Genomic DNA, 24,373 nt, shown 5'->3' with positions numbered 1-24,373 from the left:
CCAACTGTAAAATGGGGGATAATGACACTTTCCTTTGTAAAGCACTTTGAGATCTGAGGATGATAACAGCTAGAGATTATTTGATAACAGATAGAGATTATTAGATTAATGGGATTCGGGGAAAAGAAACATTACTTGCTATTTCTATGTGATATACAAGCTGGGGCAGTTCCATTCAACACATACAGAATAAAAGTGAAAAGACTTAATGGCATGATCTAATTTCCATTAGGTCAAATGGAAAAGACCTCAACTCGTTTCAAGGGAGCTGCTTCAGGCTTTACATGTGGGGATAGCATTCTGTAATCCGGGGGATCTCATCCAAAGCCCACTGAGGTTAATGGGACCCTTTCCATTGACTTCAATGGGCTTTGGGTCCATTTATGTTCCCAAAAGACTTTCGCATGCAACACACAAACTCTTCAGTATGTTTCTCAAACTCTGACACCAGCTATGAGCTGGAAGTGGAAGTGCAGTGTGGGTATAGACCAGTGTCCTACTGTGATTCACAATTCATACCTCTTGTACTGCCATCCAAGTACCTTTGTGAGCTAAAGCAGGGATTCCCCGGGCCAGGTATGTAGCCACGGATGTGTGTTTTGCCCCGCTAGGAGAACAGCAGCCTAGTCTGGCACAGAAGACGCTGAGCACAGAGCACAAATCAAAACCCAAGCAAGAACAAGGAGCTCTACATTCCCTGAGGTCATATCAGGCCTCCAGTATAAATAAAAATTATCTGTACAGCCTTGATTCTTATAAGGAAGGTGTTAAAATGCATAGTCTCCTGGGGAGATATCGTCTTCCTTTCCACTTCTGATACCACGACAAGGGCACCCTTTCTATATCCCTGAATTTGATGTTGCAGAGGAGTTTTTGACAGAGCCACTTACCCCACTCCACACAGTGCGTTCAGATCTCTGGCGATTCGTGGATACTTGGAGAGAAACAACATTTGGAATGAGTGGGTCACACAGCGCAGGGAAGTCAAAAACAGCATCGTTCAGAAGAAAGCAGCTAATCTGCTTCAGGTTTCCACGAAAACCAAATGCTGCCGAGGCCCAACCAAAGCAGGCCTGTGTAATGAAGTCTGTCTGTTCTACCCTTTTCCACTGCAGCAGTAGAAATAGTGCAGCAGCTTGTGAACAATCAGCATTGCCACAGTGAACATATATGCTGTTCAGAGGGTACCCTCATTTCTTGAACAGTGTCTCCAAGATAAAACCCAACAGCTTCCCTTTGCAGAACAACAGTATAAGCAGAAGTGTTCATGAGACGCCCTAAAATACACGTCAACACCAGAAAACAGAAATAAACGTGCTTCTGCATTGCTTTGCCTGTCACATGTACCCATTTCCCCAGGCTTTGTACCTTCCAGATTCAATTACGTTTTTTAATCTGCACCCATCATTGTCGTTACTAAGGGCTTGTCTACATGAACAGTGAGTCTGCAGCAAAATAGGGTGTGAATCTACCCTGCCACACACTAACTGTCTGTGTGGATCCTGCTGACGCACACTAACAATGCCCTAGTGTGCTTTCATCTAGTCCCACTGTGAATGGGTATTAGATCAAAGCACACTAAGAAACTGTAAGCCTGCACGAGCAGGATTCACATGGACAGTTTAGTGTATGGTAGATTCACCCCCCAGTTTGTCATGGACTAGTTGTTGATTCAGACAAGACTTGAGTGTAAGTGAAATAGCTCTGAATAAGCAGACACACAGGACGGTGCCCTTAAAACAGTACAAGGAAATACTGTAATGAACAATCATTAAAATGATGAAACACTATACATATTATTAGAGAGTGATCCAAACTAAAATCCCAGATCCAAACACCATCAAAGCCTTTGGATATCCAAGATTGGGATCCAGAACTGGATCTTTATTGTCCACCATGAGTTTCTAGAGAAAAAGTTCATAGCAAAATGCTGGGGATTGCTCCCACCTTTGGGATTTAACTGTTTGTAGCTAAACTCTAAATCTGATCATCAGCAAGAAGAAATGGTAACCTACTGCCAGTTCCGTAAGGTTTGTGATTATTACTGTCCTGAATGACCTGTTCTGCTCTGTGATAAGGCCTTCATACAGTATGAAGCAAGGAGAGCATAGTTTTATTTTGATTCACCTGTTGGACCCACTAGGGTTTAAGTCAGAAGGAGGAGAACCATATTCTTGACACAATTATTGTCGTAAGGGAAATGGTCCTAAATACAAGTTCTTATTCAAATTAAATTGGAATAAATAGCTTTGGTTTTACACCAAGATTCCAGCGTTGCTTCAGACTGATTTATATCAACAGCAGAACAATGCAAATAGGGTCCGGGACTTCACCACAAATGCTTGCTGTATAGATGCTCGTTGGATGCCTGTTTGCAATCTCATTTTCCAATGGCGGGGGAGAGGGAAATAATCAGGAATTCAGTACACATCCAAAGGGAGCCATGTGTGCTTGCTCAATTCTTTCTGGGAGATTACCTGAATGGGTCTGTACTGAGACAGCTTGCATCAAAAATATTATCACTTCTCTGCTGGCGTATGGCTAAGGGCAACACAGCTGGTTTCAAAGAGCTCTTTTTGTACAAGGTATATTGGCCATAGACCCATGGAAGAGGAACATACTATTGGCTCATTCCCAAGTGGTGCAGAAGGCCAGCAAAAGGTTCTTATGCCACTTCAGACCCACCTCAACCTGTCTTTGAGGTCTCTAGTAGTATGTAGGCCTCTGCATGTCATTGAATTTCACCTTTATGCCTACTAGGCACTAACACCTGGATCATCAAAAGCATTTAGGGGCCTAACTCCCAGGTACCACCTTGGAAGCTCTAGGCCCAAAACTAACACTAAGTGGAAAAAGAAAAGGAATACTTGTGGCACCTTAGAGACTAACCAATTAAAGTGTCAAGGTAGAGGGTCTTCCTTCTCCATCTGTGGGAACCCTCCCAGCCTGTAGACGTTTGAGCATCTCCCACTGCAATAAGCCTGCAAAGAGGATACACATCGAGGTGACTTACCACAGGCTTTAAGATGAGGGCTAGAATCCTCTTCACCAGAGTGGGAAGACAGTAAGAGCTGATCTGCGATTTCAGGTTTGGATCCACAATGTCCCCTTTGCTGGGAGGTAAGGGAGAAAGGAGGCAGTCAGGCCAATCCAGTTGTAGAGTGCTGCTTCTCAGCCAGCATTTTAGCATCTTTAGATAGTAAAATGAGAACCCACACAGGCACCAACCCAAGGTATCAAGTCCTGAACCCCTGAGCGTAAAAGGAATCATTGCTCAGGGTGCAAGTGTAGATGCTCAGGAATAACTCTCTGCAACATGACACGAACGCTTCATTTCCTGTATTTCCATTTTTGCAGGATTTTTTGTTTTGTTTTGTTGTTCACGTCCCAGCACCCTAGTTCTGAGCACATCCACCATGAGTAAACGTATCCTCACGCAATCCTGTTGTTACTCTCCCCATGTTACAGCTGGAGCAACCGAAGCATTTGGAGATTAAACGACGTGCATAGGGTCACACGAGGAGTCTGTGCCAGAACCAGGAATCAACCTCACATCTCACAATTCCAGCACCTCAGCCACAAGACCCTCTTTCCCGACCTTTCCCTGTTTGTACATGTATTATGCTGGTTTGGGGAGGTGCTCTGGGACGCAGAGTACTGTATACATCTGGCAGCATATTTTGATTTGGAATTCGGATGCTGTTGTGTAAAGTAGGGTGGGGCCCAGATATCTCAGAGACTGCATCACTCTCCGAAAACCTATCTTGTCAGCTGTGATCAGGCAGGATGCCACAGTGGATGGAGCCCAGCATGAAACTCACTGGGGCTGGACGTAGTCAGTGAAGGACCCGCCACCATGGAATTCCCTACCAGCAGGGATTAGAATGAGCTTCAATCCCTTTCAGACTCTTCTCTTTGAGAAGCTGGCTGTATTTCAAGGAATCCTTGTTGAGGTTACAGGGACAAACCATCCCGATGAGTTGAAAGAATAGTAAATATGGCAGGCGACCAGCTTGGCTTAACGGTGAAATCCTAGCGGATCTTAAACATAAAAAAGAAGCTTACAAGAAGTGGAAGGTTGGACATATGACCAGGGAAGAGTATAAAAATATTGCTCGGGCATGTAGGAATGAAATCAGGAGGGCCAAATCACACCTGGAGCTGCAGCTAGCGAGAGATGTCGAGAGTAACAAGAAGGGTTTCTTCAGGTATGTTGGCAACAAGAAGAAAGCCAAGGAAAGTGTGGGCCCCTTACTGAATGAGGGAGGCAACCTAGTGACAGAGGATGTGGAAAAAGCTAATGTACTCAATGCTTTTTTTGCCTCTGTCTTCACGAACAAGGTCAGCTCCCAGACTGCTGCGCTGGGCATCACAACATGGGGAAGAGATGGCCAGCCCTCTGTGGAGAAAGAGGTGGTTAGGGACTATTTAGAAAAGCTGGACGTGCACAAGTCCATGGGGCCGGACGAGTTGCATCCGAGAGTGCTGAAGGAATTGGCGGCTGTGATTGCAGAGCCATTGGCCATTATCTTTGAAAACTCGTGGCGAACGGGGGAAGTCCCAGATGACTGGAAAAAGGCTAATGTAGTGCCAATCTTTAAAAAAGGGAAGAAGGAGGATCCTGGGAACTACAGGCCAGTCAGCCTCACCTCAATCCCCGGAAAAATCATGGAGCAGGTCCTCAAAGAATCAATCCAGAAGCACTTACATGAGAGGAAAGTGATCAGGAACAGTCAGCATGGATTCACCAAGGGAAGGTCATGCCTGACTAATCTAATCGCCTTCTATGATGAGATTACTGGTTCTGTGGATGAAGGGAAAGCAGTGGATGTGTTGTTTCTTGACTTTAGCAAAGCTTTTGACACGGTCTCCCACAGTATTCTTGTCATCAAGTTAAAGAAGTATGGGCTGGATGAATGCACTATAAGGTGGGTAGAAAGTTGGCTAGATTGTCGGGCTCAACGGGTAGTGATCAATGGCTCCATGTCTAGTTGGCAGCTGGTGTCAAGTGGAGTGCCCCAGGCGTCGGTCCTGGGGCCAGTTTTGTTCAATATCTTCATAAATGATCTGGAGGATGGTGTGGATTGCACTCTCAGCAAATTTGAGGATGATACTAAACTGGGAGGAGTGGTAGATACGCTGGAGGGCAGGAATAGGATACAGAGGGACCTAGATAAATTGGAGGATTGGGCCAAAAGAAATCTGATGAGGTTCAATAAGGATAAGTGCAGGGTCCTGCACTTAGGACGGAAGAACCCAATGCACAGCTACAGACTAGGGAGCGAATGGCTAGGCAGCAGTTCTGCGGAAAAGGACCTAGGGGTGACAGTGGACGAGAAGCTGGATATGAGTCAGCAGTGTGCCCTTGTTGCCAAGAAGGCCAATGGTATTTTGGGATGTATAAGTAGGGGCATAGCGAGCAGATCGAGGGACGTGATCGTCCCTCTCTATTCGACATTGGTGAGGCCTCATCTGGAGTACTGTGTCCAGTTTTGGGCCCCACACTACAAGAAGGATGTGGATAAATTGGAGAGAGTCCAGCGAAGGGCAACAAAAATGATTAGGGGTCTGGAACACATGACTTATGAGGAGAAGCTGAGGGAACTGGGATTGTTTAGTCTGCAGAAGAGAAGAATGAGAGGGGATTTGATAGCTGCTTTCAACTACATGAGAGGTGGTTCCAGAGAGGATGGTTCTAGACTATTCTCAGTGGTAGAAGAGGACAGGACAAGGAGTAATGGTCTCAAGTTGTAGTGGGGGAGATTTAGGTTGGATATTAGGAAAAACTTTTTCACTAGGAGGGTGGTGAAACACTGGAATGTGTTACCTAGGGAGGTGGTAGAATCTCCTTCCTTAGAAGTTTTTAAGGTCAGGCTTGACAAAGCCCTGGCTGGGATGATTTAATTGGGGATTGGTCCTGCTTTGAGCAGGGGGTTGGACTAGATGACCTCCTGAGGTCCCTTCCAACCCTGATATTCTATGATTCTATGAAGCCTTCTCCATCGAACCACAAGAGCAGAATGGCCAGCAGTCACGGAGACAGAAGACCAAGAACCACCACAGCAGTGCAAATGATGAAGAAGTGGAAAATATAGTTCTACCCCACAGAAATGATGCAATTCCTAAGGGTCTCAATGTCGCTTTGATGCTACAGCACCGGACCCATTGTGTGGACGTATATGATTCAGGTTAGTGTGATGTGGCAGATGATGCCATACAAGTATAACGGGCAGGGTGATTAGCCTAGACAATTGAAACTGAGCACCCACTAGAAGTAAGAATAATGGGACTGACAGAGCTTGCTCTCTGTTTAACATCCTGTAAATTATCCCAAACTAGTATGTACTGGGAAGCCACAACCTTAGTTTCTTAATAGCATTCCTCAGCAGAGTCTCAGCAGGATAACAGGACGCGCAGAGACAACCCATCCTCCATGTTAATTTCAGGCTAACCAAACCTGTCCTCCTTGCAGAAGGAACCTGTCTGCTGGTTCCTCCTTACGCCCCCTTGCCTGCACAACACATAGAGCCACAGCAATCGGCCACCAGCCCTGTTCAAAGAAGACGGGATTTACTTACAATTTGTCCAACAGATTTGCAGCTCCATCAGAAAAGAGGCCTCTGGTGAAAAGCTCGTCCACCACGTAATCAATCCGAGGGGGGGTAAAAGGGATGAGCTGTGTGAAAACCATCATTGCTCAAGAGGAGGCAAAGACATTATACAAAAATATATGTTTGTGAAAACCTTGCTAGAGAAGCAAAAAAGGGGCCTCAGCTTGTTCCAAATTCAGATTAGCCCCAGGTGTCCAGATGCATTTTCCCTAAACACCAACGTTGGAACACATCTGCAAAGTGTGTGTCATTGCCCCCTCTAGTGGCAGGTCCAGAGTGGATAACAGCCTACTACTTCCGGGAGCTAATGAAATTACTCCTTTACTCAAGGGGTAGAGATGCTTTGGTACTGATTGTCCCAGGTTCAAACTCTCATAAACCTGGGTCTCCCTGATGATGTGAAAATTTGCCCTGACCTCTGACTTATGCCCCCTGAAGAGAGTTGCCCTTTTGCATGGCAAACATGAGCTGAATTAAGGGACTGAGAGACCAGGAGCCATACAGATTCAGATGTCTTGTTATTCGTTGGGACACAACCATAAGTAATATTATGGGGAACTGGCACCCACTGCTGTTCGGAAGCCCTGAGCCATGGTTGGAGGTATGGAAAGAATTTTGACTTGACGATGTTTTAAGATGTCAACGTCAGACCAGTGGGCCAGCGAGGCTAGGGAGAGAGCAGTGGCTGGGAACAAAGACTATTGAATTAAGCTTTTCACTTTCTAATCTTCACAACAGGTTAGTGAATAAGCATGATCTCCATTTGACAGATGGAGGGGTGGGGGAAGCGGAGAAGTACATGATTTGTCCAAAGACACCTGGCCCTCTAGCCCTTTTCTTCCCTGCTTTGTCTCCCTCCCTTCCCTTCTTTCTATTTAACTGATCACCTCCTAAGTAAATTCACCCCCCCCCCAAAAAATGGTGGAATTAACATGATGTTTGCCACCATCCCATTGTTCCCTCTAACTTGCATGTTCTACCCCTTCCTCCAGGCTGTCTCTCTCCTGTCTATTTAGATGATACGCTGTTTGGGTCAGGGACTGTTTTACGCTAGGTGCTGCATGAACACCGAACAGTATAGGGTCCTGGTTTCTGCCTGGGGCTCCTAGGCGCTAGGAAAATATACGTGTGTCATATTTTATGTTACTGCTGGGATTAGAACTCTGACCATCCCTGGCCCTCAGGCCCGCACTCAACACAAGAAACGTACCGTATGCCCTGCCTCCTGGAGAAGCTTTCTGGTTTCCTGGACAGCCCGTCTCATGCTGGGCGAAGGCTGGAAATAGCCATCTCCGTCGTAATATCCAATCCGAAGTGGGGCTGAACTGGAGTACACCTAGAAGCAGAGGAGCTTTCACTTAGGAATGGGGGGATTGCCAGACTGGATCAGACCCGAGGTCCATCTAGCTCAGTATCCTGTCTTGGACAGTGGCCACTGCCAGGTGGCTCAATTGTGGGTGAACTGAGGTTCTGTCCAACAGTAAACCATGTTCTAAGATTGTCTGGCCATAGTTGGTTCCACAAGGCTATTTCCAGAATACAGATCATAGGTTTGCAAAGACTAGGATGTTTTAATCCACGGCGCCATGTCTCACGGAGGCTCCCTCATTGAGGAGCATTCTGAGTCTGTTACCTCCTCATCGAAGGGCAGGGGTGGCACGGTGGGGTCCAGGCGGAACATGTCGTCACACAGGAGCGCTTTCATGCACAAAGCCAGGCTGTCCACGTCCCTCGCCATTGGCCCAACCATTCCTGTAACTGCAACCACAAATGCAGGGATGCCCATCACTGAAGATGGAATGCAGAGGTGCCCCATTACATAGTCCATCTCTTGGCTAACGCGTGGGAGGCTGTTCAACAGCACAGGGCATGGTGGGTCAAATGCTTGGGGCCAGATCCTCGATCCTACTCCGTTTCCCTTGCATCAGGCAGAGCAAAAGGAGCAGACAGTGTCTGTAATCTCCCTGTTGGGGATACCCCTAGCAGGGAGGAGACCCCAGAGCCAGCAAAGCCGGTTCCTATCCTTCCCCACCTGCCATTCCCCAGACCAGAGGGGTGGCCAGAGTGCAACCTGCTCTGGCAATCTCCAAGTGGTCTTAGGGACCCCATGCCAACTGGCGCAGGTTAGGGCAGCCCCCAGGCTGCTCTAACCTGTATCTGGGGCCAGGCCAGGCAGAGAATCAGGGTGCCATTGCCCAGCTCCCCAACAACACACCCCTCTGCGCTGCACCCAGAGACAGCTGGATGTAGCAGACAATCTTCTGCTTAGTCATCAAAATAATCAAGATCCTCTTCTATACAGCATGAAGTGCTATGGCAGTGTGAAATTTAAAGGGACAGTGTTGTATTTCTTAAAATACCTACTCACCATAATAAAAATGGAAAGTGACAGCACAAAGGGGCTGTAGCAGGGGCCAGGATCTGGCTAACCACCTCTTCCAATTTTCCCTGCTCAGAACTTGTCATCAACTAACCATGTCTTCAACTAGCATCCATACGTTATCCTCCAGGTAACTAGGACGGACTCACCTGATTTCATGCCGGCTATAGGACTGGTGAGACCTTGGATGCTATGAAATATATAAAATGGGAGAAACAAATTAGCAACAGTTAACGGTATTTGGAGGGAATCGCTCTGGCTGAACTGCAAATACTGCACTTGCTTCCGAAACAGACTACCGATGCTACCGTACAGGGTGATTTTGGCAAACCAGTCAAGTGCCTGAAACCGCTGTTGGTTACTGCTAAAAGCAGCCAAGTCCGCAGGCCGTAAAGTGGCCATGCAGCAGCCTCAGCGTAACCACGGCGGGGGGAGGGGGTTTTGGGTGCCACCGAAAGGGCAGCATGACCCCGTGTCCTTCCTGATAAGAATTGTGTTGAAGTTGCTGATACATGCATTTTAGAAGAGCAGGATGTGCCCCAGGAATGTCTATTAGGGCCTCAAGGCTGCAGACTCTGGGAAAACCCCACACCTGGTTAATCGATAATCAGAAGGAAACCTCTTGCTGGACCATTGAAACTGCTTGCTTAACAAAGTTTTCTTTAAGGGACATGTCACTGTATTAGAAATAAGGGGAAAAAGTTTGAGGTGGGGGGGACTCTTCAAGTCTGGACTGGTCTCTCCCTCTGGATGCATGTTGTGTTCCCCACTGGCAGATGGGCTGCCGCTGTGCCATTCGAGAGCCACACTCAGCTTCGGTAATCATCGAGGGTTGGGGCTGTTTTACTAACCTGTTGCAGACATGTGTAAGTGCTTGAGACGAAGTCAAGTTTAGCTTTAAGTGAAAGCACTCGTGTTGTCCTGTTTGTGCCAGCCATTGATTGGTCGGACGGCCGTGTCTCCCCTGATTTATTTCCTGACACCACCTCGCACAGAGTAAAAGTTACCAAGAGGCTTGGGTTGAAAGAACCCCGGGTAACACTACTTGATACGTGCATTACCAACATGCATTGCACTATATCTGGTCTATAGCAAAGGGTCTCATTAAAGCAGGAGCAACGTGGGAGGACAGAGCTGAGTAAGTGGATCCAAAGATAGGTACAGGATAAATTGTCATATATCTTCCCACGTGGATATAATCTAACTTCCTCTAAAAAGGATAGTCCACACCCTTTGAAAAGGGCAGGTGAATTCTTGTCTCTATTAAATGCCCCAAAATTTAGCGAACAAAGAGTTACAGTTGCTCAGTGGTGCCTTGTACCCTTACGGAACGTGAAGGCTGGCTAAACTTAACCCTTTGAAAATCAGGAAATACAAAATACTGTCCAGGACCAGAGACAAGGAGGTCCAAAATCAATTTCTAGCAGCCCCTGCGGCCATGAATGGAGCAACTCCCCTGAAGCAATTATACCCAAGTTAGCACCTAGGCATTAGTGCTTGTTGCCTCTGGGCGTTTTAGAAATGTCCTAGGCAGGGAAGCAGCCATAATACAAGGGTTATGCAGGGCACAACCATGGCTTGGGGATATCTGATGCCTTGCTCCATTGACTAGTAAAACAGATTTCACTTGTGGTCATGTGGTCATTCTCTACTTCAGCGCATACCTCAGCCTGAATCCCGTCGGCTTGAGTCCGCACAACCCGCAGAAGCTGGACGGCAGGCGGATGCTTCCAGCGACATCTGTCCCAAAGCCCAGGATGGATCCTCCTCCGGCGATCAGCGCCCCCTCCCCTCCAGAGGAGCCGCCGGGACTTTTCTTGTGGTTCAGCGGATTCACTGTCTGGCCGAAGATCAAGTTGCTGCAGTCATAGCTGAGCAAGATGGAAAGCAGCAGGTCTGTTGTTAATTATTTCTCTCTCTGCACACACAGCAAGAGTTCAGGGTGTGGAAATGGGCCAGTGCGGGAGATCAGCATGGGAAGGGTTTACGGATGACGTTGGATTGGAGGGGAGCGAAGGGTGGGATGGTGATAAGAAACAGGAGGGCAGGTAACTTTTCTCCTGCGCTGGAGGTGGGAGGAATGGATTCTGCAGGAGAAGTGCTGAAAGGGAGAAGAAAGCAAAGCCAATGCCTCACTTGCACGATGTCTTTCGTGAGATGACAGAAGGAGGCCTGGGACAGTTGTACTAAAGAGAACAAGCTATTACTTTATCATGCTCTGCGGGACGTTGGTTTTCACAAATGGAATCGCCCCCTGCCTCTTCAAAACCTGGACTATCACGCTGTCCTCTTCCTCCACTCTGCCGAGAAACTGCACCAAGCCACCGGTGGAGACGTGACCCTTTGTGGGAGTGGGAAATAAAGCTCATTAGACATGCTGGGCTGACACAGTTGGAAGCTGGTAGATTTTCTCCCCAGGCTCGAGACATGGCAGCTCTATTGGTAAAAAGAAAATAGAAGACCCCCTACTCTAATTTGGAGGCTCTTTGTCACAAGGAGAAGCTGCTTTGTGGCAACTGGAGGCAGATGGTCTCCCCACTCGGCCACCAAACGTCATCAGAACTGACCAAAATGGACCTGCAAAGGTAACCAGATAACATTCCCACCTTCCTCCCTGGGGACGTATATTGTTGCACCTGTGGCCTACTGCTCAAACTTTTCACTATAAGTCTAGCTCATCCTCCATCCCTCTTCTTGCTACATGGTCAGTCAGTACATGGCCTCTGCAGCTTTACAGTCTTCAAGATGATTTTCATGAGCTTTCAAGCGTCATACACATTTTCACCGTGTGTCATTTGTCCAGATTTTAGCCTCTTCTTGGAACCTGACCATATTTCGATTCTGTTATTATGCCTGCATGTACACAGCATCGAAGACCTTCTTTGAGTATTGTGGCACCCACACCATGATACTGTCCACCCCCAGGGTTCTTCATCCAGCCTTGATTCTTCTCCCTGGCTCATTTCCATGGCTTGGGACTCCCCAGTCCCAGGATAACACACTGTCCTCAGGAGTTTCCATTTCTTTCTGATGTTCTCTTCTCCAATAATGACCAGGCCAGAGTGTGGCTGGCTTCTGTGCTGTTAGCTGGATGATGAGGTCTCCACAATATGCTCAAGGCAGCGAGGAACCACCAATTATATCCGTGTCTCAGAGGGTATGTCTACACTACAATAACACACCCACAGCTGGCCCATGTGAGGTGATTCCCATGCACAGGGCTTGGACTGCAGGGCTATAAACTTACAGTGGAGACATCTACAAGGGGAGAGGCTACAGTGTCCAGGCTCCAGCCCATGCCCAGATGCCTACAGTGCAATTTTATAGCCCCACAGCCTGAGCCCTGTGAACCAAGCCAGCTGACCTGGGCCAGCCGCAGGTGTCTTATTGCAGCGTGCATTACAAAGCAAGGTATGTCCACAGGTCCCATACAACCAGCCCATCTCTTTGATGCTATAAATTAGGCAACATGGGATCAATCGAGCATTTAAGTTAAACTTCCCTTCCTTCGGAAAGGGATAGACATGAAGGACCAGATCTGCAGTTGATGCAAAGCTCCCAGTTCATTGGAACTGCCTGATTTACATGAGCTAAGGATTTGGCCAATTTTCACAGCACCAAGAGGTGGGTGATATTCCGGAGTCTGTGATTAAAGAGTCTCATCGAAAGCTGTTCAAAGGTTGAGGCCATCCATTAGAAAGCTTATTAGTAGGGCTGTCGAGCGATTAAAAATATATCGCAATTAATTGTGCTGTTAAACAATAAGAGAATACCATTTATTTAATTATTGTGGCTGTTTTCTACATTTTCAAATATATTGATTTCAATTATGACACAGAACACAAAGTGTACAGTGCTCACTTTATATTTATTTTTGATTACAAATAGTTGCACTGTAAAAAAGAAATAGTATTTTTCAATTCACCTAATACAAGTAGTGTAGTGCAAACTCTATCATGAAAGTTGAAAGTTGAACTTACAAATGTAGAATTATGCACACAAAAAATAACTGCATTCAAAAATAAAACAATATAAAACTTTAGAGCCTACAAGTCCACTCAGTCCTATTTCTTGTTCAGCCAATCGCTAAGACAAACAAGTTTCTTTACATTTGCAGAAGATAATGCTGCCCACTTCTTGTTCAGAGTGTCACCTGAAAGTCAGAATAGGCATTTACATGGCACTGTCCATCCGATGAAGTGAGCTGTAGCTCACGAAAGCTTATGCTCAAATAATTTGGTTAGTCTCTAAGGTACTATAACATGAAATATATGGCAGAATTCGGGTAAAACAGAGCAGGAGACATACAGTTCTCCCCCAAGGAGTTGAGTCACAAATTTAATTAACACATTTTTTTTTAACGAGCGTCATTAGCATGTCCTCTGGAATGATGGCCAAAGCATGAAGAAGCATATGAATCTTTAGCACACCTGGCACATAAATATCTTGTGACGTCAGCTACAACAGTGCCATGCGAACGCCTTTCAGGTGACATTGTAATTAAGAAGTGGGCAGCATTATCTCCCATAAACGTAAACAAACTTGTTTCTCTTAGTGATTGGCTGAACAAGAAGTAGGACTGAGGGGACTTGTATGCTCTAAAGTTTTACATTGTTTTGTTTTTGAGTAGTTACATAGCAAAAAAACCCTACATTTGTAAGTTGCACTTTCATGATAAAGAGATTGCACTACAGTACTTGTATGAGGTGAATTGAAAAATATACTGTTTCTTTTATCATTTTTACCATGCAAATCTTTGTAATCAAAAATAATATAAAATGAGCACTGTACATTTTGTATTCTGTGTTGTAATTGAAATTGATATATTTGAAAATGTAGAAAACATCCAAAAATATTTAATACATTTCAAATTGGTATTCTACTGTTTAACAGTGTGATTAATCACAATTCATTTTTTTAATTGTGATTAATTTTTTTGAATTAATCATGTGAGTCAACTGCTTATGAGTGGTCTTTCGTCTGAAATTTTTAGGGTGACTTGTTTGAGATAAAACCCCCCTTTCAAAAGTCTAAACTCCCCAGTTTTTACGAACACCCCTGATTACTTAGAACGGTACAAGGTAGTCAACAGACCAGCAGTTTATAGGAATACCGTGCCCACCTTGCAGCCAATGTGATCCTTGATGCTGACAGGAACTCCATACAGTAACCCTCTCTCCTTCTGCCTTTGCACTTCCCGCAGTTGCTCCTCACAGCCTTGCATAAAATCTGTCACACAGTTCACCTCCCGGGTCACCTCCAAGGCCTTTCCATGGACACGGAGAACAGCAGCAGGGCAAACACAACGAGAAGGGAAGGGGGTATAACAATTAATAAGGACAGTATATTTGAGATTGAAAAGAGGGACCTTGCCAAACCTTTGGAGCTCTATTTTTCAGACTTTAGATTCAGTCCTTGGCCTTTCTATAGAGACTGCTAAGAAGTATGTTCATTGTGATCAGTTGTTAGGACAGTTTTGTGCTCTGAGCACTTGTCCTATTCATCTGACATAGGCCACCGAACAGCTATTAAGATTTTGATGACTTCTGGTCTCCAATGTTGCCAACTCTTGCAACATACAGCTTGGTTTCTTTTAAAGTCCCAGCTCCTGGAGTCATGTGATGACTTGAGACTCTCAGCTTTCATTTAAAAAAAATAATACCTGGTGGTTGCGGAGAAAAGCTTGAGCATGTCAGTCCGAAGGGCTCAGATACCAGAAGGCAAATAAAATGAACCCCAATGTTTATTTAATTCTTAGGATTTTTAAGCCAGCCAATCTCTTGATTTTTAGCACTTGACTCGTGACTTGGCAATACTGAGTCTCTGACTCTGGGCCAAATTCCAATTGGTGAGCTAGAGGTGCCAGACTACATCTCTCGTTACCAATCTCCCTCCCCGCCCGCCAAGATACCCAACTTCCCAGAATGCACCTGGAGAACATAGCTCATACTTGTGTGGTGCTCTGTCACCTTCTAGTGGCTGGGCCATACATAAATGATGAGTCTTCTACAGGCTTGGGTAACAGGAGCTAAAAGAGGTTTCAGTTCACGCACAGTGGCTCACACTTTTAGATCCAGAGGTCCTGGGTTTTATCCCCACTTCCAATGACTAGTGGGTGGGTGGGGAATGATTTTCCTGTCCCATAAATTTTTTTCTCATCCTAAATGGAACAAAGTTGAAATTTTCATGAACTGAAAATCCGAAGGAAAAAAAGTGATTTGGGTCAATTGCAACATTTCATTTAGATTTCAACCTTTCTTAATTTTTTAAACTGCAATTAGCTTAAATTTTGAAACAAAAAGGCCATCTCAAAACGGGGAAACCAGAATTTTTCATTTAGAAATTATTGAAACATCATGTGGCCAATTTAAAAAAAATCAACTATGTTCAAGTCAATAAAATTCATCAGAACCAAGCCTTTCCCACCAAAAGTTTCTGTTTCCACAAATCTGCATTTTCTGATTAAAAAAACCTTTCACTGAAAAATTCCTGAGCAGGTCTACTGACGACGTTACATTTAGGGCTCGCTCTTCTACCTCTGCAAACACCCCACCTCAGAGGACATGTGCAGTACCCGTTCTCCACTGCTAAATATTCCAGCGCACTGCATGCAGTTTCCTAGGGCTTCATACTTGCCCCCCATTACCGGAATATCTGAGCATCGCTGTGGTAATTCCCCTCTCTCACCCAGCTTGCTCAGCAGTAACATAAAGGCTTCCCCTCCTAACTTTATAGGGCCAGTACACCTTGTTGTAGTCACCTGCTCTATGTACGTGTAGAGGACGCTCTCTGGAGAGAGGGAACCTTCCTTCAGTTTCTCAGCCAGCTCCACAAGCGGCAGGGAGAGGATGTGACCAGCCTGTATCCTTGGGTTCTGCCAGGTGTAGATGCATTGTTACACAGGGAAGGTTTACAGAAAAGACATTACAAACAGTGGATCAATTACACTCAGGGAGTAACTCGACGGGAGCCTGCAGAGTTACAGCAGGGATGAGCTTGGCTCCCTGGGTGAGCTTATAAACACCACCCAGGAGTATTAAAAACCTCTTGGTGATGATTTATTCACGCTCCTCCTCCTCGATAGATATATCCCCTGCCAACATGATAGAATCCATTCTCCTGGACTCTATGCGAGTCCGCCCGGGTGAAGCTCCTTACAGCACTGGGGCTTATCTTCTGGTTAAATTATGGGACAAAGCAGAGACTTATTGAAAAATAAAAACATTGTTTGATTTCAGCGAGAGCACTCAAGCAGGTTGTCTGCCAAAATAAGTTAGCAATATAAACGAGTTAGCTGGGTCTGGGCAAAGTAGGGGAGTGGGAAATAGTTGCAGAAATTTTATTTTACAAATTCTGACACTGATTTACAAAGTGATGCAGATAAAAACTTCTAGTAAGAACAGAAGAATCATGATACATTTTGCAGGAAACAGGCCAGAAAATAGTTCCAGTCTGAGTCTTGTAAAAGGCAATTTTGCAGCAGTTTCCCTGTGAAATTGTTTTGCCATTTTTGATCAGCAATAACTTTGCTGGATGATTTCTGCCTAGCTCTACTAAACACCTCTCACAGGGGATTTTTTAAGATCATAGAATCATCATAGGTTTCAGAGCAGCAGCCGTGTTAGTCTGTATCCGCAAAAAGAAAAGGAGGACTTGTGGCACCTTAGAGAGTAACAAATTTATGTGAGCATAAGCTTTCGTGAGCTACAGCTCACTTCATTGGATGCATTCATCTGTAGCTCACAAAAGCTTATGCTCACATAAACTTGTTGGTCTCTAAGGTGCCACAAGTCCTCCTTTTCTTTTTTCAGAATCATCATAGAATCTCAGAGTGGGCAGGGACCTCAGGAGGTATCTAGTCCAACCCCCTGCTCAAAGCAGGACCAACCCCCAGATCATCCCAGCTAGGGCTTTGTCAAGATATTCACTTTAAAGAGGTAGCCTTGCAATGCAACAGACCGTGCAGGAGGAGGGAATGCACGGGCACGCAAGATCCTGTTAATAATACAGAGCCTTCTCATGCAGAAAACCCACTAATTTCCTCTTTGTCCAAGGAGCTGCAGCAACCTCAGTGGTTTGAGTTGTGTGACACACTTGCATTACTTACTGTACAGCCTTTTCCTTGCCTAGTTAGTGCCTTGATTTTTCAGCTGAGACCCAGTCAGCATTTTCAAAAGGTAACATTTAGATGGAAAAAGAATCTGAAATGTTTGCATTCTTCTGCCCCCAATTTGCAATTGGCTATAATTGTCAGTTTATACAATCTCTGCTCCAAGGACCTTACAATCTAAGAGCGAGTAGATACACCCTGCAGCAGAGTGTGCCAAAATACCCTTCTGCTCATTCGTATGCAAGAGTTAAGCAGAAATAAAGTCCCTTTACTTGGGCCTTGCACTGAGGGCCCACGGCTCTCCAAAGGGAGTGGGGCTGAGGCCATGGAGAATAGGGGTGCAGCAGGCTGCACCTGATAAAGGGGGTATGTCACTGTATATGGAAGAAGAAAAGGAGGACTTGTGGCACCTTAGAGACTAACCAATTTATTTGAGCATAAGCTTTCGTGAGCTACAGCTCACTTCATCGGATGCATCGAAAGCTCATGCTCAAATAAATAGGTTAGTCTCTAAGGTGCCACAAGTCCTCCTTTTCTTTTTGCGAATACAGACTAACACGGCTGTTACTCTGAAACCTGTATATGGAAGGGAGCTCCCCCTCAAGGTGGGCTGCTGCTCGGCATGACCGTGCCCCCAAATGATTGTTCATTCCCTAAACAATCTCCACCCACTTGCTTAAGGTGACCCAAATCCGCCCCTGGCCAGAAAGTGAAAGTTACCTGCTGTTTAAACCGCTGAGCCACCTTTTCCATTCGTTCTAGACCGAGATCCCGCGTCCTCCTTGCCTGTTCCATCTTCTCCTGGATCCGCCTCTGCCCCACCCATCTCAGCGCCAGGACGGCTGCAGCTGAGCCGCAGAGCAGGGCTGCCATGGCGCGAGGATCAACCTCGCCCTCAGGCAAGAGCAGCCACAGATCTGCCCAAATCATAGCGGGACCGTCTCCCAGCCTTCACGCCTGCCGATGCGCTGGGCTCGGGCGCGTGAGCAGGAAAGGACAGGCGAAGGCGAGTGCTACTTAGCCGCCTGCAGCGTGCAGTCAGCTAGAGACCAGCTCTGAAACAGGAGAGCATAAAAATCCAGGGCTGGGCATCCTAAACCCTGGACTTCACCCCGGCACTGAACCTTCGCCCCATCAGCGATAGCCGAGTGGGGGCTTCATTTCTCCTCTGTGCAGGCCAAGAGGCTGTCCCATTTGAAATGAGATGTTGAATGTCAACGGGAACCAACGAGAGCCTCACGGGTACGAGACAAGCAGCACCCGTGTCCCTTGTTTGGTCTCTCTGAGAGCCTCCTCTCCACGGATCAGCCTCTTGCCTGACCCTGTCTCGTGAGATTCACCCCAAATTTTCCACTCTCAGACCAGGACCCTGGCACACTGCCCTGTGTACCAACCACTTATCCCCCTGCAGGTCCAGCTGGGTTTTGGTCCCTGTGTTTCCTCCCTTCGGGGACCTGGGGCCCCCAATATAGCGACCATCCACCTCCTTGCAACAAAGTGTTTTTATTGAGTGGCTGGAACAAAGCATCAGCGAAAAAAGGGTTTTGAAAACATAGAATCTCAGGGTTGGAAGGGACCTCAGGAAATCATCTAGTCCAACCCCCTGCTCAAAGCAGGACCAATCCCCAATTTTTGCTCCAGATCCCTAAATGGCCCCCTCAAGGATTGAACTCACAACCCTGGGTTTAGCAGGCCAATGCTCAAACCACTGAGCTATTCCCCCCACCCCCTGTGTTTATTTCGCCCTATCTAACAGACAGAACCAAACCAACTCACGTTCTCCTAGCCAGCCCAGCAGTGCTTAAAGGGGCCGGAAAGAAATCAGCACTCCCATGTCTGCCTGTCCCCTGGCCCGGTTAATTCTGCACCCAACCCTCAAGTCTACCCTGTCCCCCCATCAATTCTAACCCCATAGCCCCACTTCTGCTCCTCCTGGGGTTCTTCACGCCCCTCTCCAAGGCCTGGGGATGGCAGCGGGGTCCCCTCTCCTCCTGCCAGCCATTGCTGGGAAGCACAGGGGAGTGATGTGGTTGCTCACAGGAGGGCACTGGAACCACCCTGAGCTGCTGGCCTCCTCCCGTTTCCTCCTCTCCCTCTGCTTGTTTCCTGCAGCAGCCCTGCTTGGCTGCTCATCCCCAGGAGGCGGGCAAGGGAGGAAAGCAGCCAGTCAGGGGGGTTTTCTCCCAGGCGGTGCTTTAAACACTGCAGCCTGGGTCATCCTGGGACCACCCCAACTGGCTGTAGGCCCCTGCTGTTCTCCTTCCAGCCCATCAACCTTACTCTCTCTCCCCTTGTCCCCTAGGTTCTCCCAAATGTATGTGGGTCCTGACCCACCCTATCAAGCCAGGTTGGGGGCTGCCCAGGAGACTGGCCCAGGGCTATTAAGGCCACTGGCTCTGATCTCCTACTGACCCTTTCGTAGAAGTGGCCTCCTTGCCTGGAGCACCCTAGACAGAAGCGTTTAATCAGAACCCTCCGGACAGACGCACCAGGCTAGTGCCAGATTCAGAGACCAGTATCAATCATTAACAAAGAGCACCCCCACATTTGTCGCAGCTTCCCCGTCTCCTTCCCAAGATGTGGGCATGGGGCAAAGAGCCGCAGCACTCCACCTGGGGCAAGCTGAAGGATGTCTCCATCAGATTCTGAGGTTGTCACAAATAGAGAAATCCAGAATACAGCAATCACTGTAACTAGCTCATAATCAGAAAAAGAGAGAGGTCGAGATGGGGCCCATCTAAAATCCCAGAGCTTTGGGGACAGGGTGGGTTGAGAGGGAAAACCCTTTTCCCTCCCCCCCGTAACTTTCACGATTGACCCTTCTCACTGTGGTCTCAGAGCACTTCACACTCTGATTCTTTTATCCTCAACGCCCCTGTGAGGCTGGGCTGGGGTATTATCCCCATTGCACAGATGGGAAACTGAGGCACTGAGCGATTGACTTACCCAAGGTCACACTGGAAGTCTCTGGCTGAGCAGGGAATTGAACCCAGGCTCCCAAGTCCTACATCTAGTGTCCTAACCACTGTGCAGTCCTTCCTTTTTCTATAATGGACAGACATCTGACCAACCCTGAGCTTAGGGTGCTCAAAATCCAGCTCTGAACTGCGTGGCTTAGACACACCTCTAGCAATAATTAATATAGTAACTAACCCCACTAACTAAAGGTTACAGCAGGAGTAGATGTTTTCTCATATCCTGGCTAAAATGCAACCAAGTTTAACCCACCGATCTCTGCAAGCGGTTTGGGGTTTTTTGTTTTTGCCTCTCTTGGTGTGTCTTCACTACACCATTAACCTGGCCTCTGACCCGGGTTTTAGCCCAACCGTTCCCCTCCTCTTCCATACACAAAAACCCCTGGCCTGGGATTCGGTGCTTACAGTGGTCTGAGAAAACTGTCTGTGGGGGATGGGAGAGGGGGTCTATCACCAGCCCCAGATGTGACCATCCTCTTGCTTAAAACTCAACCCCCCCAAATTAATGCTGTGCCCCGAGACCTCCCATCAGATCTATCCCCATGTCTGTTCTGCCCGCCATCAGTTTTGAGCCCCCCAGCGAGAAAGCTGTCAGCTCCGGAGGGAAAGGGGAAAGCACTCTGCCTGCTTTCTGATGCATCTCTGATTTCTCTGCCCCAGGTGGCAGGGCGCTGGGGAAAGCAGCTGATCAAAGAAGCCCCCCTCAGCCTCCTGGCACACTGAGCACTGCTCGGGTTGGAGGTGCTCTCAGCCCCAGTGAGCAAGCATAGCCTGGGGGTAGCCCAGGCTCTGCTTTCACTCATGCCGGAATGCGCCCAGTCTGCAGTGAGGACACAGGTTAAGCCATTCCAGTGCGGAGAGTCCTCCAGTGCCTTCCCACAATGGCCCCCGAGAACAGACCAGTTCTCCTGCAAGTCACACAGTGGACTGGGAAAGACTCGGAGCATCTCAGCTCAAAGAGCCAAGGAACGTGCCCCCCCTGAGTCTCCTGGGGGTTAATGCAGAAACCAGGAGGGCACAGAAACGCAGGTGAGACTTCACTGGGGGCTGCTCACCCCAGGGCTAGGCTAAGCCATGTGCTCAGACCAGGGGGCTGATCCCCTGGGCTAACTGCGCAGTGAAGACATAGCCTATCGTTTTGTTGCTGATTGCCATTCCGCCCTGATCCCCTCCTGGCAGCTGCTCCCATCACACGTCTGAGGGAAGCCGCGAGCGGCTGCGTGAAGGGCCCAAGCATACTCGACAGCAATGGATTTCCGTTCTAGAACGTGGCGCTCGAATCGCCAGGCCAAGAGTTTCAAACACGACTTCTGCTTATGGGTGCCTCCATTTTTGGGAACCCAATTTAGGGTGTCTTAAAGCGGTCTGATTTTCAGAGGGTGGATGCTCGGCCCTATCTGTGAATCAGGATCTTTAAAGTGGCTCAAGCTGGGCACCCAAAACTCAATAGTTTCCTAAAAAAACTTGGCTAATATCATCAGAGATCAATAGTTACATAGGTAAAAAGAAAAGGAGGACTTGTGGCACCTTAGAGACTAACCCATTTATTTGAGCATAAGCTTTCGTGAGCTACAGCTCACTTCATCGGATGCATAAAGTGGAAAATACAGTGAGGATGTTTTTATACACACAGAACATGAAACAATGGGTGTTATTATACACACTGTAAGGAGAGTGATCACATAAGATGAGCTATTACCAGCAGGGGGGCGGGGGGGACGGACGGACCTTTTGTAGTGATAATCAAGTTTCTCTCCTTTTCCCCCCAATGTTTTGACCAGCAGGGGGCAGCAGGGCCACCATGTTAAACACCCCACAGAATTCAACTTTTTTGAAACTTCATAGCAAATTCCAGAATCACAGCCCAATGCAAACAGTCCAAAGGACCATCCTCAGAAAAAACGTGCGTCAGATCCAGAGAACAGTCTTCCCTAGCTTTCCACGTGTTTACATCAGGCCCTGTGTTACTCAAGCTTAAACCGAGAGAAACTCCACTGAAATCAGAGGAGTTACTCCAGACTCTCACCAGCACCACCCAGGATGGAGTTAGGCCCAAGAGCTTTCAAACTGGCTTTGCAAAAACGCTTTCCCTTTTCCATAATTACCTTAAGAGCAGGCTCTCCATATTGCTCCTAGTTCGGTTACATAAATTTCAAGGCGCTGCCAGACAGTCAGAACAAGCGAGTGGACTGTAAATGTATGTATTTACATCACTGCCAAATAGGATTGCAGGGGTCGTTGGATTACTCATCTGGGTCTTGGAAGATGTGGGTTCAATTCCCTGCTCTCCCAGCGTGCGGGGGACACGCAGGGGTGTGTGTGCTCCAGTCTCCGGTGGGCAGAAGGGGAGGGGCAGGGCCTCAGGCAGAGGGGAAGGGGCTGGGGGATAGCCTCCCACAATGGCACGTTCACCTGCCGCCCATGCAGAGAAGAAAGGGTCAGAAAGACAGGAAAGGGCTCAGGGAAATGCAGCAAGGTCTGGGGTGGAACAGGCCTAGACTGCTGAGTAGAGGGTCCCTGATCCGGAACACGGAGTAGAGGGTGGGCCCAGGTTCTCCAACCAGCCACTGGGGAAGCGGCACCAGAGGGGCAGTGAATAAGGAAACAGGTGGAGCCAGTGTGTGAGGAGAGACTTTTCTACCCCCCAAGGGGAAACCACAGTAGTGACCTGAGTCACAAGGGGGCCGCAGCACGCCTGAGGTGAGAGAGGGGCTGCAGACAGAGGCAGCAGGACAGCACACAACTGCAGAAAGGGGCGTCAACCTGGTGAGCTATTCCCAGAACGGCCAGGAGGAGGCGCCATACCTGCCATGAGCAGAGCACCCCATGACAGCTACCTCCACAACGGATATGAATGATGAAGGAGCAAGTGAGGTGACCTGCCTTGGATGTGCTAGGTTTTCATTTCTGCCAAAGGACAGAAGAGACTCCTGGTACAGGCCGACCGACATACCAGAGGAGAAGATACGCAGGCTGGAAGTGCAGATTTCAACCCTGAATAACATTCGAGAAGACAAGGTCATCTTGGACAACCAGATTTAGGAAGAAATTGTTGCCACAGAGCCCAGAGGGGAAGGATCCGTGACAAGGCAACTGGAAAGAGTGGATATTGAAGGAGGACTGGCCAGCTGCGACCAAGAGGGGAAAGAGAACCAGGAGGTGGGGTGCTGGAATGAGGAGGGGCCAGGGCCCTCCCACTTTTCACCACAGGCCCTGCCCCTTGCCGGACCCCTGACTCTCTGCTCCCCGGCCAACCTGGCAGCTGGAGCCGTGAACCTTCCATCTGCCTGGGGTGGGGAGACCCTGAAAGCAGCTCCCGGCCCATGTCCCCCCCCTCTGGGCCCCCAACCAGGGCAGACGGAGGGTCTGCAGCTGCCCGGGCAGCTCTTACCATGGCCCGTTCTGCCACATGCTATGGGTCAGTCTTCGCTGCGAAGTTAACGCAGGCGATCGGCAACCGGATCGGAGCACCCAGCTTAGCCTAGCCCAGGTGCAAGGGCCACCCTGCAAAGCCTTACTAGCATTACTGTGTCCTCACTGGTGCCGTCCTCCCAGTGTGTGCGTTGCTGGGACCTCCGGTGTCACATCCCAGGGTTCTTTGTGCTGCAAATAAACTGAGCTACTCGCCGATTCCTTCCCAGTGACCTGTGGGAGAACTCATCTGGCCACGCAGGGGGGATTGTGGGACGGCACTGGAGGACTACCAGCACGGGAGTGATGTAATCTGCACCCTCACTGCGAAGTGGGTGGGTCACCAGCCCGAGTGAAAGCAGTATCCACGCTCTAACCTGCACCCTGAGCCAGGCCAGCGAGCCTGGTTGTGAAGTACCAAACTCAGGGGAGAGGGTTGTGTGTGTGTGTGTGTGTGTGGACAGGAGGGGGGCTATGGGCATCGTCTGAGTAAGAGCAAACTCTGCAGTGAAGACAGACCCTACGAGGCCTGAACCGACTTATAAACAGCTCCGTGTCTCAGTTTCTCTGCCTATAATATGGGGAAACCAATACTTCACAGGTGCGTGGTGTGAGCCTTAGGCCTGGTCTACACTCAAAAATTAGATCGACCCAGCTCCGCCGCTCAGGGCGGTGAAAGGTTTTGCCCCCAGTCGCAATAGTTAGGCTGACCTAACCCCCAGTATAACCGCAGCTAGGTTGACAGAAGAATCCTTCCATTGCCCTTGCTACTGCCTCTCGGAGAGGTGGATCAACAACAGGAATGGAAAAAAAACCCCTTCCATTGCCACAGGACGCATCTCTGCTCCAGCACAGACACAGCCAGAGTTAGCGAATGCTTGCAAAG

General features: G+C 48.0%; 1 protein-coding gene across 1 annotated transcript in view; it reads right to left on the bottom strand.

Annotated features, from left to right (window-relative positions):
• Positions 1 to 24,368, bottom strand: part of LOC311524573 (vitamin D3 hydroxylase-associated protein-like) — a 30,319-nt gene extending 5,951 nt beyond the window's left edge. The window contains 12 exon segments of the mRNA XM_084635783.1: positions 891 to 934; positions 3,014 to 3,113; positions 6,579 to 6,676; positions 7,822 to 7,947; positions 8,245 to 8,369; positions 9,141 to 9,181; positions 10,656 to 10,862; positions 11,199 to 11,332; positions 14,114 to 14,257; positions 15,752 to 15,865; positions 17,822 to 18,156; positions 20,048 to 24,368. Coding sequence (XP_084491909.1) covers positions 891 to 934; positions 3,014 to 3,113; positions 6,579 to 6,676; positions 7,822 to 7,947; positions 8,245 to 8,369; positions 9,141 to 9,181; positions 10,656 to 10,862; positions 11,199 to 11,332; positions 14,114 to 14,257; positions 15,752 to 15,865; positions 17,822 to 18,031 — 1,343 coding nt within the window. The 5' untranslated portion in view covers positions 18,032 to 18,156; positions 20,048 to 24,368.
• Between the last annotated feature and the right edge of the window lie 5 nt (positions 24,369 to 24,373).

The sequence above is a fragment of the Lepidochelys olivacea genome, assembly GCF_965140295.1.
Source record: "Lepidochelys olivacea isolate rLepOli2 genome assembly, chromosome: 8".
Taxonomy (NCBI): domain Eukaryota; kingdom Metazoa; phylum Chordata; order Testudines; family Cheloniidae; genus Lepidochelys; species Lepidochelys olivacea.
The sequence above is the reverse complement of the archived record's forward strand: the minus strand, read 5'-3'. Positions and strand labels throughout refer to the sequence as shown.